The following is a 21,102-nucleotide window of genomic DNA, read 5'->3' on the forward strand; positions in this document are numbered from 1 at the left end:
GATAGAAACGTCTGCATCATGAATAAAAAGTGAATAGACGCACACGCAGAAAGTCGGGGATGTTGTTATGTGTGTACGATTTACATAAAGAGTAGTTTGAGAACACAGTGGGCGGTCAGAAGCAGGACAAACAGCGGTGTGTCGTTATGCTTCACGTCGTTGGCGATGATTCACAAAGAGAGAGCGCACACAAACAATCCACTCGTTAGGTGCACACGCTGACCTACGACCTGCGGGACTCCTGCGGGCGCATCGTCCCACGGAGGAACTCTGCCGGGGTCGACCGCTCAATGTGAAGACACGACGCGTTTGTTCACGTCCTCAATCGCCTCACACAACGTTGCCACGTCGCCCGTGACGCCGACTATCGCAACCGCGCATGACGCAGTCGACAAAGCCTGAATGACCGCGCTCTGAAATCACCACCACCACCCCCACCTCCCTCACCTCCACCACCCTCTCCTCTGCACGCTAGAAGCCACGCCCCCGGCTGGCGGTCTCGCTCCCAGGCCGCCAAGTCGCCCACGGTGACGCTCTTGATTGGATGACGCGTTGGGTGCGTGCGTTGACACACAGGGTTAATGGGATGAACTCTTCTTTTACGGCCGGTGTATACAGCCAGTCGTCGCCCAACAGGGCTGCTTCCCGAACTCACAATCTTCCGTGCAAATGCGTACGAAATGCCACGTTCCACGCTCTGCGACGCCTGGGTATACTTACGGCGCCAGCTGGATGACCTTGGGTCCGTCGATACCGCGTCTCTCCGCGCTCCTGGTTGAAATGGATTATATCGCAGATGGGTTTTCATCTTTTTGGTTTAATTATGCGACGGCGTGGGGAGTGAGTGTATTGAGTTCGCGAGAGAGGCCGTGGTGGAAGAGAGCCTGCAGTTGGAACAACGACGTGTAGGGAACTTCCAAAGGGACGTTATAGATGCTGCTTCTTCGTAAAACGCTAAAACGACTTTGCACGATTCCTGATCTAGAACGGACCATCGGCGCTTAGCCTGCTAGCATAAGAGTAACACAGTCGACGTTGTCAAAACAAGTCGCTCGTGCGTTGGGAAGCGTTCACAGCAACTATAGCGTGACAATGGACAGTGCGGGAAACTCATCTGGGATAGACAGCGGGGGGGGGCCTGGCAGGCATCGAGGTAATGCCAGCCTGGCTACGTCTCTGCGTCTGCAAAGGTAAATTCCTCTACAGTTAGGGGGAGGGTGATTCTTAAGATCATCCCTTGTTTGGCAGACAGGCCAGCGACGAGTTCTTCTGTGTGCTGCAGGCAGCTCTGCCAGTATCACCCGCCTGTGAATATTTAATACATCGTTCCTTGAAACTGCTGTCGTGGCTCCGTGGTGTCACACAGTCGTTATTCGAGTGCTGCGTGGGACTACGTGTCACCCTAGCAGGCCCGGAGAGACTCCACAGTCTCATCGCTCGGTGTAGCTACAGTTTCGGTTCAAAGGTTGTTTACGGGAGGGTTCGATGAGGTACCAAAGGGGGTTCCGCATTCGCTGCCTCGCGCCAAACCGCACGCCTCCCCTGGACAGACGTCTGACTCCTACCTGCGCCTTATTAACCGCTACCGTGGTCTTTGGGAGTCTTAGACTGCGCCGTTCCATTTTCAATGATGAGGAGCCAGACTTTCAGGCTTTCAACTGAATATTTTCTTTTAAGTAAAAGCAAACACCGATACAAAACACAACACAACTACCTTCTTATTATTTATAATATGATTCGCCACGCCGCACCTTCACTCCTAGACAGCACACACGCACACACACACACACACACACACTGAAACACACACACACGCATAGACAAACACAGACACACAACGCACACACACTGACACACAGACCACGCACACGCAGGCTGCAATCTGCAGATCCACAGGGCGCCATTGTTCATGTTGTGTGGATGGTTTAATTCGAGCAGTGAAGAGATGCCCCAGATATGCACTTGCAATACTAATACAAAAGGAAAAGTACAAAAGTAACGTGTAAGTGTAGTTTTGAACGTATCGACCCGATGTCGTCGTGCTGGGTTTACATTGACTAGGTGTACTGGATTGTATTACTTTATAATAGAGTAGGGAAGTGATGGATCGGTGGATCCTCCATGAAGATATATCTAACAGACGGAGAGAGAGAGATAGAGATAGAGAGAGAGAGACAGAAAGAGATAGAGGGTGAGGGGAGACAGACAGAGAGAGAGATGGAGAGAGAGAGAGAGAGAGAGGCAGACAAATAGAAGGAGAAAGAGACAGAGAGAGGGAGGCAGAGAGAGATACAGAAACAAAATGGCGTTGTACTTCGCCGAGGACCCACTTCTGTTTCAGTGTGTATGGCGGTGGTTTGCGTCAAGGGTGGGATACAGCTTTAGAAACGTGATATTATTTCCTTAACTGAGGCTTTGAAAAAAATAAAAGTAGACAAGCCTGAAACTTTACCAGAGGATGTTGCCTGGAGGTTGGGAGGACGCGAGGCCGTTGATGTACCAGTGAACAGTTCCCTACCACCTTCCCCTATCTCCTCGGTGGGGGAGCAGATGGGACGGCGGGTTAGGCCAGGGGGAGGCTGCGGCCGACTCTTTTCGTCCGTGTTATTCACAAATAAGATTGTGTTGGTTGGCCGAGGGAACTGCTGATGCAGTGGAACCTTTTTGTGCAACCGGCCGACGCACGTCGTTCACGTGCCCGCGCACGCCCAAACACACACGTATACACACAGACGCGCGCACACACACACACACACACACACACACACACAGAAGCAGGAACACACATATACGCACACACAGACACAAACAAATGCACACACACACAGACACACATGCAGACACACACGCGCACACATAGCTGATGATTGGGGTGAAGAGGTTCTGCATCTGTTGTTGTTTTTTTCACTGTGTTTCTGCAATAAAAAAACGTCTGAGCTGGAAGATGGAAAAAGTTAGTCTGAGCTGGCAGAAAGACAAACACAGCAAGACGTAACAAGGCCGTATAGCTCTGTTCTGTCCTTCTCCTGGTTTGTCACACTCTCAGTCGGGCAGCGAAGAGAGTCATGGCTGTGTTCCTATCTACCTCTTCCCCTATCTCAAAGTTGTCTCTGCTCTCTCTCTCTCTCTCTCTCTCTCGCTCTCGCTTTCGCTCTCTCTCTCTCTCTCTCTCTCTCTGAGACTTTATCTGCCGGGCCAGCTGACAGATAGCTAAGAAAGGCTCTGGACTAGTAATCACAAAACCAAACAGAGACGAGCGCGGACACACACACACACACACACACACACACACACACACACACACACTCACACTCACACTCACACGCATAAAAGCCACTATGGCCTCCTATAGACTATGTGCTATGAAAGGGAAGGGTAAACAGGAAATGGTGAGAGTAGGGGTACGGCGATGGGCTGTGCTCAAAGAGGTCTTTAGGATGACGAGAAAATAAGGCAGAAAAATATACCTCCCCCCAGCTCCCTCACCCCCCCCCCCCCCCCCCCCCCCCTTTTTTTTTCTCAGTTTCTGCAATTACAGAAAGTGAATGCCCTCGCAAGTGCAAGAATTTTCATCTCGGCAGTTGCCATGGAAACAGGCTTTCTCCGGCGCCCGCCCTCCCACTCTCCACCCCCCATTCACACCGCTCTTTCCCTCGCACAATGGAACGAAGGGATTTCACAGTGGTAGAAAAGAAATGGGAGGGGGAGAGAGAGAGAGAGAGAGTGACGAGAGTGAGGGAGAGAGAGAGAGTTGAGCTCTGAACAGGGTAAAGCTAAAACTTTACCCTCTTTCCTCCATTTTTTAAATCCCTTTTCTTCTCCACAGAGAGGAGGGGAGCTTAGCGGAGAAAAGGAAAACAGAATTGGCTAAGGATAAAGCCTGTGTGTGTGTGTGTGTGTGTGTGTGTGTGTGGTGTGTGTGTGTGTGTGTGTGTGTGTGTGTGTGTGTGTGTGTGGTGTGTGTGTGTGTGTGTGGTGTGTGTGTATAAAGGGCAGGGGGATGGGGATGGGGGGTTAGCATTTGCGAAAAACAACTGTACCATATTTCCATATCTGGGCCATCTCGTATTGTGACTTGTGTGAGCCGTAGACAAGGGCAGTCAGGAGACATGTTCAACCTTTTACAAGCTATTTAGCTCCAGATGAAGCCCCCCCCCCCCCCCTCCCCTTGTTGTGTAGGACGCCCCCTGCCATCAGTCCGGGTTTGTCTGGCCATTAATAAGATGCTCGCAAGCCGGTTCCTGCGACCTTCTGCAAGGGCTCGCCCAGGAGCGAGCCCCAGCTGATATACGGCCCGGACTTAAGCTCCAGAAATACAGCTGTGTGTGTGTGTGTGTGTGTGTGCGTGTGCCTCTGTGTGTATGCGTGCATGTCTTTGCGTGTGTGTGCGTGTCTGTGTGTGTGTTTATATGTGTTTGTGTGTTGTTATCCTCACACCCAGACGAACACCTCTCCCCTCCACCTTACTGCACCAGAGCGGTGAGGATATGAGCGGAGGATACTTTGCCTGCTGCTCTCTCGCCCCCCATCGATACGTTCCGAGGTCACGCCGCCCATTCCAATGGGTCGAGAGACAGGTGTTTAAGAGAGAGGGGGGGAGAGAGAGAGAGGGGGAGAGAGAGAGAGAGAGAGAGAGAGAGGGGCAAAGTAAGGGAGGGAGAGAGAGAGAGGCAATGTGAGGGAAGGAAGGAGGGAGGCAAAGGGAGGGAGAGGGGGAGAGAGAGGGGCGGTTAAAATGTGTACGGTCCCCTTCTGACGGTTGTGTTATTTTTTAAACCCACCCCTGGGCTTTTAGTTGTGGTGTTGAGAGGTGGTGTAGCGTGAATGCTAATCCGCTAATCAGATTCACACACACACATGGGGAGGGAGCGGAGGGAGGCAGTGCAGTGTAGGCTAGCATATTTGTTAGATTTGGGAGTTGGGATGGGGGTCTGGGCAGGGGGGGGGCTCTCCGCCGTGACACACGGAGGCGCCGGAGTCGTCGAGGAACACAAATAAGGCGGTTATTTCCGCAAAACGGCGTTCCTTGATGTTTCACAAGGAGAGAATTAAACGCTGCGGGCGTTGTTGTTTCTTCAGTTGAACAAGAATCCGATACGGCGCCGCCTTTTCTCTGGGCGCTGTTTGTGTTTGTGCTCTGTGTGTGTTAGTTTTGATGTCGGAGAAAAACAATTCCCGACGAAACACGCAGCAAACAAACAAACCGTAACCCGTGACGTTTAGCAGAGTGCTACTCCTTCGACATCGAGTCGGCAGTTGGTTTCGGGGAGCAGGGGCTGCTGGGTAATGTAGTTCAACCACCACGGAGGACTTGAAAGAAGAGGGTGTTTCTAGCGAACCGAGAACGGTTGGGTTTAATGAGAAGCCGTGCGCAGTGGCCCTGGGTTCTGGGTTTGACCCGTACGCCCTCGCCATAGCAGGGGAGTTAGCGTGAGGGAGGTGAATTAACGACAGCATAATAATGCCGCCGGGCTATAGGAAGCCTTTGTGAAGCCGCTGATTTTCCCTTCTCAGCTTGACAAATGAACTGTTAGGCACAAAAGAAGTGGACGGTTTTTCTCATTACTCACCAACAGCTGATTCTAGACTTTTCTGCTCCATCTCATCGGAGCTTGCTCGCTCTCCCACTCGCGCGCTCGCTCTCTCGCTCTCTCTCTCTCTCTCTCTCTCTCTCTCTCTCTCTCTCTCTCTCTCTCTCTCTCTCTCTCTCTCTCTCTCTCTCTCTCTCTCTCTCTCTGTTTTTCAGAATGCTCCATCACCCTCTCACTCGCTCTTTTTTCTCGCTCCCTGTCTCTCCCACTGCCTTTCTCGCTCTATCTCTTCCTCATTCTCTCTCTGTCTCTCCCTCCCTCCCTTTGCTCTCTCTCTATCTCTCCCTTTGCCCTCTATCTCTCCCTTTGCCTCTCTCTCTCTTTGCCTCTTTCTCTCTCTCTCCAGCTCTCTAAAGCGGTAGCTAACAGATTCGGGGGAGTTAAAAGGGAGTTCTTATGAAATGGAAGTGGTTTTACTGTGAATATTTGCACATACTGACACACATTTGCATCAGTCTGCGGCCTGGACATGCAGTAGTGAAGCATTTTGAATCAGGCTACTGTCTGGGCATGCAGTAATGTAACAGGTTTGCATCAGGCTACTGCCTAGATGATAAATGAAATGCTTCTATTGGTTGAAGGGCGGGACTTCTAACCTTTTGCCCACCAATGGTCGTGAAGTGTGTTGAAATTACGTTAAGTGCAGGAGAAAGTGGAGAATTATTATTTATTTATTATTATTATTATTATTTTCAATTTCCACAATAACGTTGCATTATTCTGTAGAACTCCTTCAGTATCAGTAGAGAAAGAACATTCAAGCAGTAAAGTTGGGACTTTCAATCAATAATCAATCAATAACCAAGAAAAAACAAGGCTGAAAAGTCGATTTGATTCCACTTTGTTCAAGCTTTAAGCCCTCCTTCTGTCAACTATTGAATCACAATTTAAACCGGACAGAATAACAACCATCCAATAATTGTTTTTAGCTGCATTGGTTTGTTAGCCTAGCAACTCTTCTGGGGATGGAAAGGCAAAGGAAGAGCCAAACTATTGTCAACACGTACACACGATTCAGCTGGGTTTTCTACACTGATAGATAATGTAAACATGCATCAGGGATACTATTTAAAGCAGATGAAGCAGTTATAGCATTAGTGATAGCATGCTAACATGTCCCTCTCTCCTTCTGTGTGTCTTTGTCTCTAGCCCCCAGATGCTAAGCTTTAGCATGCTAACATGTCTCTCTCCCTCTCTCTCTCTGTGACTTTGTCTCCGGCCCTCAGATGCTATGCTGTAGCATGCTAACATGTCACTCTCTCTCTCTCTCTCTCTGTGACTTTGTCTCCGGCCCTCAGATGCTATGCTGTAGCATGCTAACATGTCACTCTCTCTCTCTCTCTGTGACTTTGTCTCTGGCCCTCAGATGCTATGCTGTAGCATGCTAACATGTCGCTCTCTCTCTCTCTCTATGTCTTTGTCTCTCGCCCGCAGATGCTTGGAGCACTGACAACATCGCCCATCAAGGTGCCTCAAGTGAGCTCTCTGCACAGGCTGGCAGGACAAGCACCAACAGTGATACCTCAGGTGTGTACTCACACGCATACAGATTCACACACATACACACGATCTCTCACATAGATACCCTCTCTCTTTCTCTCTCATGCACTTTTTCTCAAACACACACACACACACACACACACACACACACACACACACACACACACACACACACACACACACACACACACACACACACACACACACACACACACACACACACACACACTTTATGCCACCAAACACTACCTCCATGAACCTTCACTTGATCTCCAGTTTGCTGAAGTCTAAGATATCTTTAGAGAAGTAGCAATATCAATATTCAATTTCCTGATAGTCATCATTCATTCAATCAATGTCATGCAGTTGATTTTTTTCAGCGGTATTTCATATGTATGTGGTTCAGCAAATCAAAGCTGAATCATTCCTGGCATGTGTGTGCGTGTGTGTGTGTGTTTGTGAATTTGAGTGTGTTTTTGTGTGTTTAATAGATCAAGGGAGCCTTTAGAGTGGTGGTGGTTTTGTGTGTATGCGTGTGTTTGCGTGGAGCGAGTTGTGTGGGTGGAGGGGGTTCTCCTGTCCTTGCTTCCAAGGGATTTAAGTACACTCCAAGGCTCCATCTGCACAGACACACAACACACACACACACACACACACACACACACACACACACACACACACACACACACACACACACACACACACACACACACAACAGAAGATCAAAACTTTACATGAGGATAAGCTCCCGTAAATGGAAGTGGATCTGAGATATGTAGGAATAAAATAGGATTACAATGATTGAACGAATGATGAAAATACTAAATAGGCCTATGCATGAATAAGAATTTAAAAGAATTGAAAACATCAAAAAGGAGAAACGATTTGACATCAATCTAAATATTTATATATATTTTGAATTCATTAGCTGTTCATAAAAAAAAGATACATACGCATGATTTGAGCAATGGAAATGTAAACACACAATGAAACACTATTGACCGTTTGGCCGTCAACATTATTGATCTAATATGCTACACTATACATGACATTATGCATTATGCTTATGTTTATCGACTGACGCTATGCAAAACAGAGCTGGATAGATACCAGCGTGGCTCTCCTCCCGGCCTGCAGAGCACAGAGCCGGCCACAAGGTGGCAGCGCAGTCCACGTGTGCACCTGCCGACCTCCCCTCTCTTCCACTCGTTTATCTCTCCTGTCACGCTGCACACTAGATCAAACATGGCCGACACTGAACTAATATTGTGTCCTTGTGTGTGGCCGATATGTAGGAGGACAAACTGGTTAGTGTGACGGTTTCTTTCGGGAAATTGGCTTCCCCCCCTCCCCCCCGACGCACTCGCACTCGCACAAACACACATGAGCACACACACACACACACACACACACACACACACACACACACACACACACACACACACACACACACACACACACACACACACACACACACACACACACACACAGCCTAGCCACCACATCCCCCACCTTATATCCTCCAGACAGGCACCATCCGCCCCTGGTCCCGCCCACTCTCCTCTGATTGGCCGCTGGGGCCACATTGAAAGCCTGCTCACGTCCAGACACGCTTCAACTCTCACGGGACCGCGGCAGCATCTCTGTCTGTGTGTGTGTGTGTGTGTGTGTGTGTGTGTGTGTGTGTGTGTGTGTGCACACATCTTTGTGTGTGTGTTTTTGTACATCTGTGTGTGTGTGTGTGTGTGTGTGTGTGAGAGGGAGAGGGAGAGAGATAATTGAGTGAGTGGACCTGACATGGACTCTTTGTCCATGGGCTTCTCTCCCCCGTGTCTGAGGGAGACGCCAGGTCATCCGGGCAGCTCCCACGTGCACACTCCTGTCCTGTGCACGTCACAGTCACTCACGTTGTTTATTATTGTTACCTCGCCACTCAAACAGCAGGATAGCTTTGGAGAAAAAGATCTAAACCTGAGGGTGCGATGTGTGTCTGTTTGTGTGTGTGTGTCTGTGAGTGTTTGTTTATCCGTGCGCGTGTGTTTGTTTGTGTGCGTGTGTGTTTGTTTATGTGTGCATGCGGGCGAGTGCAGTTGACATGCGTTTGTGTTTATGTGCGCGCTTGTGTGTGTGTGCATGTACGTGTGCATGGGTCGGTTTGTGTCGTGTACGTGCGTGTGTGTCTCTTGTTTGTGTGTGTGTGTGTGTGTGTGTGTGTGTGTGTGTGTGTGTGTGTGTGTGTGTGTGTGTGTGTGTGTGTGTGTGTGTGTGTGTGTGTGTGTGTGTGTGTGTGTGTGAGAGATGCGTTAAGCAAGTTTAAAGGCAGGGCCTTCTCCACGTTATTCATTATTGAAAGTTACAAAGTGTTCCGTTGGCAAGGCCTGGGTTAACCACACATTAATAAGACAGAGTGGGACCCATCACCATTTGGATACACTATGGACCTTCTTCTACCTTCACACACAACACAACTAATCTTCCCACAATGCATCTCCTCTTATCTTAATCCGCTCGGCAAGGAGAAACATTATTCATTATTCATCACAGAGCTGCACTGACAGCGGCAGCCTGGTAACGCAGAACCGCTGTCAGAGTTGGAATAAACAAACACAATAAGTTTGATTTGGGGTACATATCTACAGCGTGTCGGTTTGAATAAGCTGTTATCTTCTGGGTACAAAACTGAGTCTTGTATCCAAAAAGGATGAGTCCAAATAAGATGAGTCCAAAAAATGTTGAGTCCAAAAAAGATTAGAGAGTTGGAATCAACCCAGTTTTGTACCCTTACTTTCTAGAACAGTTTGTGTGTGTGTGCATGTACGTGTGCATGGGTCGGTGTGTGTGTGTGTGTGTGTGTGTGTGTGTGTGTGTGTGTGTGTGTGTGTGTGTGTGTGTGTGTGTGTGTGTGTGTGTGTGTGTGTTAGGGGTGTAACGATTCATGCGATGCATCGATGAATCGATTGTCAGTCCTACCGATTCAACTAAATCGATCTGCTAAAATAAATAAATAGAAAGAATCGCTTTGGCTTCACCAATAATCGATATAAATGCTTTAAATCGTATGAATCGATTATGATTAATGTTTTAAGACTTAGTTTACACGTTTATTTTGTGAAATGCAGCTCGGTAATCCGTAACTCTGTCATCAGCTAGTCAGCTAATTTTTTCACCTTTCAGAAGAATACAGAGAGTCTCACTCACATTATTGCATGTTTATTTCACGGATATAGAATTTTGGTTCAAAGTTACTGAATCGAATCGTGGTTTACAGAATCGAAATAATTGTCCTTGAATCGAATCGCCAACTACTGAATCGTTTCGAATCGAATCGTATGAAGCCAAAGATTCACACCCCCAGTGTGTGTGTGTGTGTGTGTGTGTGTGTGTGTGTGTGTGTGTGTGTGTGTGTGTGTGTGTGTGTGTGTGTGTGTGTGTGTGTGTGTGTGTGTGTGTGGATAGGAGTATCTATCTATCTATGTCCCGCTAACCCCCTGGTCCTGTACCCCCCACCCCCCCCTGTCCAGGTCAGGCCAAAGACCCAGATCCCTGACAGCCTGCCCCACACCCCCTGCCAGGACCTCCAGCCCCTCAGCCTGCAGAAGGCCACCACCCTGTCGGGCCCCCGCAGCAAGGGCCCCGCCCTGCCCACCGCCAACTGCACCTTCAGCCCCGAGCACCGGTCCAACGGCGGCCCGGGAGACCCCTCGGCCCCCCCGGCTCCTCCTCCTCCTCCTCCTCCACCACCTCCTCCTCCTCCTCCTCCTCCTCCTCCACCTCCTTCAGCCCCGCCCGCCCCCTCCCACCTCCTGGTGCCCACCCCGGCGGCGGCGAAGGCCCAGGACCTGTCATCGGGGGGGGGTCAGGACTCCAGCGGCGTCCCACCGAAGGCCAGCACCCCCGTGGGGCCCGGGGTGGCGTTGGCTCTCATCACGACCTCTTCCTCCTCCTCCGCCTCCTCCTCCTCCACCTCCTCCTCCACCTCCCCCTCCTCCTCCTCCCGCTCCCCCGTGGTGGCGGTGACGGCCGCCAGTAACGGCGTGGCGGCGGTGGGAGAGGCGCTGGTCAAAGTGCAGCCGCTGCTGTTCAGCGCAGACAGCAAGGTGAGGTTTAACGTCTGACCTCCGGTGGCTGATGGTCAACCGTTGGCTATCACACTGTCAGGAACACAAAACAGAAACCAAAAAAGCAAAGTCCCACCTGCCCTAAGCTTTGCTAACTAGCGTTAAGAATGTGGTCCTTTTCTCGCTCTGGGCTTCTCTTCTGAATGTATTTCTTCTACTTAGTGAGGTCTGTGTTACTGAAATGTGTGTTTTTGTCAAATGTTAAACTGTAGATGTGTATGGACAATTAGTTCAAATGCAATCAGCCCCCTAGAAACCTCCGCTACAGCCCCAAATCAACAACAACAACGTCAACAGCTACCTAGCGTATTATTAACACAAATGTGAATTATTCAAAATGGTCAAACCTTTCTAACACATATCATCTGTGTGTGTGTGTGTGTGTGTGTGTGTGTGTGTGTGTGTGTGTGTGTGTGTGTGTGCGTGTGCCCGTGTGTGTGTGTGGTGTGTGCGTGTGCCCGTGCTCCTGTGTGTGTGTGTGTGTGTGTGTGTGTGTGTGGGTGTGCCCGTGTGTGTGTGTGTGTGCCCGTGTGTGTGTGTGTGTGTGTGTGTGTGTGTGTGGTGTGTGTGTGTGTGTGTGTGTGTGTGGTGTGTTCTGCCCCCCAGGTCATAATGCTCCAGTCCCAGGCCCCCAGCCGCTCCCCACGGGCCCAGGCCAGCACACCGTCCCTGGGGGGCAGCCCGGCCCGGTCGCCCCCCACCACCCCCACCCCCGCCGCCCCCAAGAAGGACGAAGAAGACCCAGAGGTGAGGAGGAGGTCGCCGCAGTGATCTGTGGGATGAGGACGCTCCCTCAATACTCATCCCCCCCAAACCGCCTTAGAACCCCCAAACCGGTTTAGTCCAGTCTATGATCAGCGTCATACATCGCTCAACAGAGACGGACAACGACCGTAACTCTTGATTTAGAGACAAACACAATCACCGCTAGACTATGCTGAACCCAGATTGAATTTAATTTAATTTAATTTAATTGATGGGCTTTTTCTTTTATTTTTTATTTTTGTGTTTCTACATTTTTCTAATTGCATTTTAGACCAGTATTACAAGCGGTTTGGTTGAATCATGACCCATTTACTGTGGGATACGTAACAGATAGCGAGTCTCCTGCCAACACGCAGCCTTTCCCAAGATATCCTCCACAACATTCTCTCTGTTCCTCCTAAAAACAAGACAAGACTAAACAAACCCAACTGGAAACGTCCGGTTTCAAGTGAACAGCGAAAGCGGGGTTTCCGCCATTTTGTCCATCAAATCAACCGACAAATGTTCCCAACCGCCAAGTCTCTCGTTCGTGCTGCTTCGTTCTGGTCGAACACGACCCCGGAATCGGCGCTGATGTTTATCTCGTCAACGCTGATCTGATCTCGGTTAACTGATCCAATTATTCCGACTGATAATCCCAGATAATCTCCGAGCCCACCCCGATGATGTCACGTTTATCCTCTGGATAGTCAGACCCCTACACCCGCCATGCTTGCGAGAGCTGTATGTGGTCAACATCTCACTAATAAACACACCGACACATAGACAGACTGCAACTAAACATATCTATATATTTTTCAAATATTATTTCAGATCCCTTCGTTAAATCAACTCCTATTGCAAATAGTGTTGCTTGTCTCTACCACAAAAACGTTTTTTCTTTTACGTTTTTGATAGTTGATACTGGTGCTTTTTTTGTTTTGCGAGTTCAGTTTTACTGAACAATCCTGTATGTGATGTTTGTGTGTGACGAATAAAGTGGATGAATCTTGAATTAAACCCGCCTGTTATTAATGCTACTGTGAATCCTCGTCTGTTGCAGAAAATTGCCTTCATGGTTGCCCTCGGCCTAGTCACCACGGACTACTTGGAAGGTCAGTCTTTGTTGTTGTCGTTGTTTATTGATTTGTTTGAAGTAAATGTTAAAAAATCTGCAACTTTTGTTTCTTTGCATTTCTGTAAAACTTTAAAAACAACTCAAACAAACATTTTGGAAAAAGGGAATATAAATATATATTTTCTTAGGTGTTAAGGCTTTTCATGTGTCTAAAAATATATATATTTTTCACAAATTATGCTAAAAACGTGGTATACGTTGTCCATCCCGTGCTGTTACTAACATGTCATAACATGGTGGCTGTGATGCAGAGCTCCAGACCAAGAGACAGGAGAGGAAGAGGCGGAGCACAGCCAACCCAGCGTACAGCGGCCTGTTTGAGCCCGAGGTGAGTGAGCCTCTTTGACCAACTGTTGGGACCAAGATGGCCGACAGAACAGAGAACCTCTGCTGAGGACCAGTTGGGACCAAGATGGCCGACAGAACCGCAATGTCATTCCAACTGTCTACCTGGATGGAATTTTATGAAAATAATTCTTCGCAAAGTTGCAGTTATGCTTTCTCTGGGGAAAAAAACGCAGTGCTGCATTTTGGGATAATAAGGACATTTATTTAAATGTCTTTGCAACTTATTCATAACCGTAGGTCTGTATCGTACTTTTCAGGGCCAATTTTAAACAATGTTTTATTCAACACTCATCTGTTTCGTAACTGAATTACTAAACTGTGACTCTTGCGAAATGGACGTTTTTAATATTCCAACTGGTCTAACTATTTCCATTTCTTTGCTCTTTGGCCTCTCAGCGCAAACGACTTGCATCAAACTACCTGAACAACCCCCTTTTCATGTCACAAGGTAACGCAAAAACCCTCACACACACACATACACACACACAAACACATACGCATACAAGTACACGTATACACACACACAAACGCACACGCACACACACACACACACGTACCTACACACACGCATTAACATACACACACATGCACACACATTCTCACATGTACACATACACCCACACATATACACACAGTCATACACATACACACAAAGAAAGAGAACCATCTCTTGATGAACGGATGCCCAGCGATCGGGGAGGCTGTGGTTCTCGAGGCCCTTTGGTCGTTCTATCCAAGCCTCTTCCATTTGATCGTTGCCTCCTCATTGCATTGCTGCTTCGGGTGCATTCCAATTCTGCTGCAGTCCCAAAACCCGTGTGAATAACATGCACATGCTCTGTGTGAGCTGGACCCCTTTCTGCAGCGCATGCATGGCTTTACTGCTCCATCCTCCTCCACCCCAACCCCCCACCGCAACCCCCTGCCCCAGCAGTCTTACTAACCTGTGCTGTGCTTCCCATCCACACGCTAGACACAGAGGATCTCTGCTGGAAGGTACGTACCCCACCCCTGATGACTGGACGAGTGTGTGTGTGTGTGTGTGTGTGTGTGTGTGTGTATGTGTAGGCAGCTGTATATGTGGGTGTGCGTCTGTGTGGGTCACTGCATCTGTGTGTATGTGTATCTGTGTGTGTGTAGGTTTATTTGTGTGTGTGTGTCAGTGCATGTGTGTGTAGGTAGGTCTATCTGTGTGTGTGCATATGTGCGTCACCCACACCCAAAGATAAACCCAAAGTAGGTTTATCTTTGGGTGTGTGTCTGGTGGAGTGCACCTGTGTGGGTGGGTGGGTGTGTTTGTGTGTTGTGTGATCTGCTATCTTATTTATGTCATTTCCACAAACAGAGGGGGAAGTTCCTTTGTATGTAGTATATAAACTTCATGTACTATATGAAGTATATTTTATATAGTTGATCAAGTATAGATAGACAGATTGATAGCGTGATAGATCAATAGTTAGATAGAGATCAATAGTTAGATAGAGAGTGATAGAGTGATCGATAGTTAGATAGAAAGTGTTAGACTGTTCAATAGTTAGATAGATGGAGTAGATTCCAATAGATTGAAATGAAAGTGTAAAAAATGTGAAAATAGTTTGACTCCAACCAACCTCGACTCCAACCTTCCCAGACTCCGTGGTGAAACTCCTCATGTAGGAACACGCTATTGTGCTCCCATGAGCTCTGCCAATTCAGAGCGCATTTACCTAGCGTCGGTCGGCCCTCTCTCTCCCAGCGGGCGAGCTGAGATTTGCCCTGAACACCAGCTGGCTCTCGGCCCTCTCACAAGCCTGCCCTCTGAAGCTCTAACCGACCGACACAGAGATTAGGGCTGTACTGAAAACGCCCACACTGGAGAATCACACTGCATATACCAGTATGGACTCTTGAGTGCCACAGTGTTGGTCTATGATATTAAAGCTAGGGGTGTTGGGGATGGATTAGTTGGCGAAGTGGGGGCGACGGCTTTGAATCTACCTTTAATAATGGCTTCCCCCCCCCGTCGCCTCTGAGTTAGTTATGGATAGGTGGGTGTGGTGTGCAGTGTGGAAGGCCTGGCTATTGCAGCAACAGATGTACTGTAGAGTAAGAGAAAGGGAGAACGAAAGAAAGTAAAAACGAGAGAAAACGAATGAAAGAAAGAACGAAAGAAAGGAATATAAAAAGAAAGAAAAACGTATGAAGGAAGAAAGAACGAAAGAATGAAAGAAAGAAACAAAGAAAGAAACTAAGAAAATATAAAACGAAAGAAAACTCCAAGATAACCGGTTGCCATTTTGTTTGTTGTTGTTCTGTTGTTGTTTTCGAAGGAGGACTTGGAGCACGACGAGCACTGCTCCGTCTGCAAGGAGGAGGGTGAGCTCCAGCCCTGTCACAACTGCACCCGCGCCTACCACCCCGACTGCCTGCAGCCCCCCCTCAAAACCCCCCCGCGGGCCGCCTGGTACTGCCCCAAGTGCCAGAAGAAGGTACGAGCGCCCGCGCGGGCCACGGTCGCTAAGTCTGATACGCTTAACGACGGCCATGTTATTCATACAGCACTTCCTACCGCTAGGCATCTCAGAGTGAGACGGCTAATCCCAAACTGCTCCTTAATAATATGTGTCTTGACTAGGACTCAGATACGGCATGCTGGGTAACTACGTTAATGTCCCCCTGCTAAGGGAATGATTTACACTCACTCCTCTTAAGAAGGGAGTCGGTCCAGAGCTCCACCTGTGTAGCCACGACTCCCGGCTCCGTCTAAACCAAACTTAGTCCTAGTCGTAGTTCTAGTCTCTGCCGTAACAAGGGCAGCATAAGGCTCAGGACAGCGTGTGGCTCGGGAGGTTGAGCGGGCTGGCTGGTAACCGGAAGGTTGCTAGTTCGATCCCCGGCTCTGAGCGAGACACCTCACCCTCACTTCTCCCGACGAGCTGGCTGTCGCCTTGCGTGGCTGACACCGCCGTCGGTGCGTGAATGTGTGTATGAATGTTTGGCAATATTGTAAACACTTTGAGTGGCCACTGGTTATAGAGTATATAAATGCGGTATAAATGCAGTCCATTCACCGTTTAACACCGCTCTCGCTCCCTGCAGGTTCTTAACAAGGAGAACATGTCCTGGCCGCAGAACTTTGTCCAGTCCTACGTGACACACAAGACAGGTGAGGATTCGCCCTCCGGCTTATGTCGCATTATCTTCTGGATTAAAAAGTGCATCAGACGTCGCAAGCCTCTCCGTTCCCCGGTGCACTGACGGACGACGTGTGTTCTTTGTGTTTGTGTCTGTGGATTGTTTGCGTCTTCCCCCTCCCCCCCCCCCCCCCCCCCCCCCCCTGCGTGTGATTGGACGAGCAGTGAGGCAGGAGGAGAAGAGGAGGCTTCTGAGGAGGAACACGGAGCTGAAGAAGGAGTGCGCTCACCTGGAGGAGCAGGACAAGATGCTGAACAAGTCTCTCGAGGTGAGGAGGAGTGCCGTGGCTGAGACGGAGCTCATGATGCAAACCCCCCCCGGCGCCCCCGTTAACCGGTCGGTCGGGATCAGGAGTGATTCAGGGAGATTTTATCATGTCACAATAAAAAAGGATTTCGCCTTTTTGCTTGAATTGAGAAAAAGCTGAACTCAAACCGTTGTTTGCACAACGCCCTTACGGCCCGGCCACTCCCTGCACATGTTTGGAAGTAAAATGTTTAAAAAATAGTACTTAATCATCATTTGGTAAGATTAAGTTACCCTCTTTGTTGATATGTTTAAAGGGGCTTTTGGACTTGTATGGAGAGGAGAGGGGATAGAGAGAGAGAAGAGGGAGGAGAGGAGAGAGAGAGGTAGAGAGAGGGAGTAGAGGGGAGAGAGAGCGGAGGGGGGAGAGAGAGAGAGAGGGGAGAGAGAGGTAGAGAGAGGGAGTAGAGGGGAGAGAGAGAGGAGAGGGGAGGGGAGAGAGAGGAGAGGGAGGAGATGGGAGAGAGAGAGAGGAGAGGGGAGAGAGGGAGGAGAGGGAGGAGATGGGAGAGAGAGAGAGGAGAGGGGAGAGAGGGAGGAGAGGGGAGAGAGAGGTAGAGAGAGGGAGTAGAGGGGAGAGAGAGGGGAGGGGAGAGAGAGAGAGAGGAGAGGGGAGAGAGAGGGAGGAGAGGGAGGAGAGGGGAGAGAGAGGGAGGAGAGGGAGGAGATGGGAGAGAGAGAGAGGAGAGGGAGGGGAGGGGAGGAGAGAGAGAGGTAGAGAGAGGGAGTAGAGGGGAGAGAGAGGTAGAGAGAGGGGAGGGGGAGAGAGAGGGGAGGGGAGAGAGAGAGAGGAGAGGGAGGAGAGGGGAGAGAGAGGTAGAGAGAGGGAGTAGAGGGGAGAGAGAGGGAGTAGAGGGGAGAGAGAGAGAGTAGAGGGAGGAGATAAAGGATATGTAGAATAGGAACGCAGGCCGGAATCAAACCTGGTTCATCGACGTCGTCGATCAGCCACAGTTCACCCTTGTCACACAGAGCGTCTCCTCACCGTTGCCCCCCCCCCGCCTTCCCCCCTCCTCCCTGCAGCAGTGCATGGACGTGCGGGAGCGCCTGCTGGGCCAGCAGCGCAGCACCCCAGGCCTCCCTGGAGCGGGTCAAGGCCCTGATCCGCCTCATCCAGCGGGACCAGGTCCTCCAGGTCACCATGACCGCCACCACCACCGCCAAGGCCCCCCTGCTCTCGCTGCCCTGGATCAAGCCGGCCAGCGCCACCAGCACCACCACCAGCACCACCAGCAGCAGCAGCGGCGGCGGCGGCGGCGTCAGCGCCAACGCCGCCATCACCCTGGGCCCGGCCACCGCCACCGCCATCGCCTCGATCCCCGTCGGACCCTCGGCGCTGCTCCAGAGGGGCCAGCCCCAGGCCCAGGGCAACAACTAGGGCGCGGAGCTGCCCGCTAGCTAGAGCGTAGCCGCCGCCGCGACGAGCTAGCTAGGGAGTAGCCTTGACGAGTGAGCTAGCTAGCTAGCTAGGAGATTAACCGCAGCAGCCAACAGCAGCTTTGGCTCGTTGGCAGCGACTGCTAGCTGGTTAGAAGCAGCAACGGCTAGCTGGTGAGCAGAAGCTACGGCTAGCTGTTTAGCCGCAGCAACGGCTAGCTAGCTAGCTAGCAGCAGCAAAAGCAGACACGTGCAGCCGTCTCTGGTCTCAGCCAAATGTCGAGGGAAAAGATGTTTTCTTTCTTTTTCTAACACATACGAGATACCATCGTTGCCACCGAATAATACCGACCCATTTTTTCATCTTCAGAAGTGTCATGGATTAAAACAAAAAAGCAACAAGATAACTTTTAACAAAAGAGAGCCTATATCCTCCACTCAGTCCATGATATAGTATTTTTTAAACCCAACACCTACAGTGCTTACGAGATTTCTTTTTTTAATTATTTATTTTCTATTTATTAACGTTCTTGGCCTTAATGTATTTATTACAAGAATTTAAGATTTACCACGCTGCCACAGGAAGTTGTGGACAAAGTATTTCGCCGCAGCCCAAATATATTTCCTCTTACAAAAGAAAAACGACGAGAAAAAAAAATGCGAAGAAAAAAAGAGAAAAAAAAACCCGGAAAAAAAACAAACACACAGGTATAATTATTGTTCTACGTATAGTGAGAGAGAACATTAGAGTAGGCGTAGTCACGGAAACGCAACGGCGGGAGCGTTGGAGGGGGGAGGAGGGGGACTGTACATTGACGTTGGCTAGGAGGGGCTCCTGAGGACGGTGTCTGCCATAATAATTCAGGTGTATGAGGTATCTGTGTGTGGGGGGGGGGGGGGGGTGGGGGGGGAGGGGTGGGTGGGGGTTGGGTGTTTTTGTTGTGTATGTACTGCAAAAAATGCATACGAGCCTTCTAAACAAAACAAAAAAACAGAGGATACCTTCTTTTTTTTTTTTTTTCAGTATTAATAGAGTTAAAAAAGTCAGAGTCAAAAAAGTATTTAAGATAAACTAAAAAGAAATTAGCATTTGTAGTGGAGATTTTAGTATTTTCATGCCAATGCCTGTTGATACATATAAGTTGGGAGTATTTGGAGGATGGGGGGGGGCGGGGGTCATTGTGTACATATGTTGTATTATTCTGATTACTACTACTACTACTACTATTACTACAACTGCAGGTCTTTCTGTCGTTCAGATTTACTGGATTCACACATTTTTCCTGACGTATTCACGCCTTCCTTTTCCTTCGCCATTGCACTCCAATAACGGGACATTTCCACAGATCAACCCAGTTGTTTTCTTTCTTTCTTTCATTTCTTTTTTTTTACCAGTATAGAACATATGCCAAAAAAGAAAAGGAAACCATTAATTTTTGTACTGGGAGTGTGGGTGTGGGTGGGGGGGGGGGGGGGCAGGGGGTGATCATGACTGGGAACTTTTTGTATTTGTATAGTTATTTTATTCCCTGCCTATTTTATATTTTATGCTTTTGACGCTTTGGAAAAAAACAATTGAGTTGCAATGTTTTTCTTCTTCAACAAATTGACATTTCATAGAGGAGGGAGGCCCTGTCTAATTCACATTCAAGTCAGACTAATGAACACTGCCTCGATGAGACGCAACTAGTTTTTAGAGCGATGGCAACACGAAGCACGGAGAAAGGTGTCAACAGATCTTTTTGGGTGGGGGCGTAGTGGGCGAGGGGGGGGTGGTGGTGTCAGTGGACCTAGTCAATTGAAGGTAGTTTGTTCTTCTTGAGATTGATGGCTTGTTGTTGAGCCTGTCTGTTTTTCCGACAGGAGGGCTGCCGTCATGATTGATTTGTAGGAGTCCTTACCGCAGAGCTTGTCTTCCTACCGGTCCGTTAAATGGGCTTTTAAGTTTTTTACTTTTTGATTTTTTACTTTCACTTTCGCTTTCGTTTTTATTATTCTTTTTCACTTTATATCATGCTCTTATCAAAATCAGTGGCAGGATCCCACTTTGCAACGTGAAAAAAAATGCACAAACATTTTCCAATATCATGGTTTTTATTACCTTTTGCATTCTTCTCAAGACAATTTACGTACCTTATTATCATTGACATTGGACTGAACATTACTTGGGCTAGGGGGGACAGTTTAAAGACAGTAAGCCCCAGACATTGAATTCCTGGTGAGCTGTACTTGGAAGAGAAAGTGTAGCTTCTCTCAGTCATATCAACATTACTTGTGTTTGGTGTCTAAAAAAATGATTCTTCAAAGTGCTCAAAAGATCAAAGCTGTTACAGGGGAGGAGTCAAGAGTTTCCATCATGGGGGGAGAAAAATCACCGTAGAACACTTTAATTTACCAGCATACTCACACGAACAACAACAGTAGAAGGTCCACATATCACTGGAAAGCTGTGTGAGGCAGTTGATTGGCAATGAAAGGAGTTCAACTTTTGTGTTCATTTCCTCCTTGTACTGCAAAATGGTGTTCAGGGACATTTTTGCCAGTGTTTTCTTATATTTCATTTCTGTGTAAAAGTTCATTCTTTCTTTGAGGTGCAACGCCCCCTTTGTTGTCAAAGCAATACGACGCTTTCTCCTTCTCCAACTTCCTGTTACTTTTCCCGGTTGCAAAAATGGTTTATTATGGTTCTGCCTTGATGTGAAATAACTTTCCCTTTACCTGAAAGGCGAAACAGTACTTTGGAAGGACATGGATGCTTAAAAACTGTTATGTTGTTATTTTGTTGACGTACATGAGCTCCGGCTAA

The 21,102-nt window shown here is 48.7% G+C and overlaps 1 protein-coding gene across 1 annotated transcript; it reads left to right on the plus strand.

The window, feature by feature from the left end:
• The first annotated feature begins 5,802 nt into the window (after window positions 1-5,802).
• phf21b (PHD finger protein 21B) lies at window positions 5,803-19,001 on the plus strand. The gene is given in 12 exon segments (XM_060048599.1): window positions 5,803-7,118; window positions 10,613-11,188; window positions 11,816-11,956; window positions 13,017-13,068; window positions 13,343-13,419; window positions 13,836-13,887; window positions 14,413-14,435; window positions 15,749-15,907; window positions 16,518-16,584; window positions 16,778-16,881; window positions 17,943-17,990; window positions 17,992-19,001. Coding segments are annotated over 12 exon segments (1,743 nt in total). The 5' UTR covers window positions 5,803-6,980; the 3' UTR covers window positions 18,298-19,001.
• Window positions 19,002-21,102: the final 2,101 nt, after the last annotated feature.

This window comes from Gadus macrocephalus, chromosome 4 (genome assembly GCF_031168955.1).
Source record: "Gadus macrocephalus chromosome 4, ASM3116895v1".
NCBI classification, from domain to species: domain Eukaryota; kingdom Metazoa; phylum Chordata; class Actinopteri; order Gadiformes; family Gadidae; genus Gadus; species Gadus macrocephalus.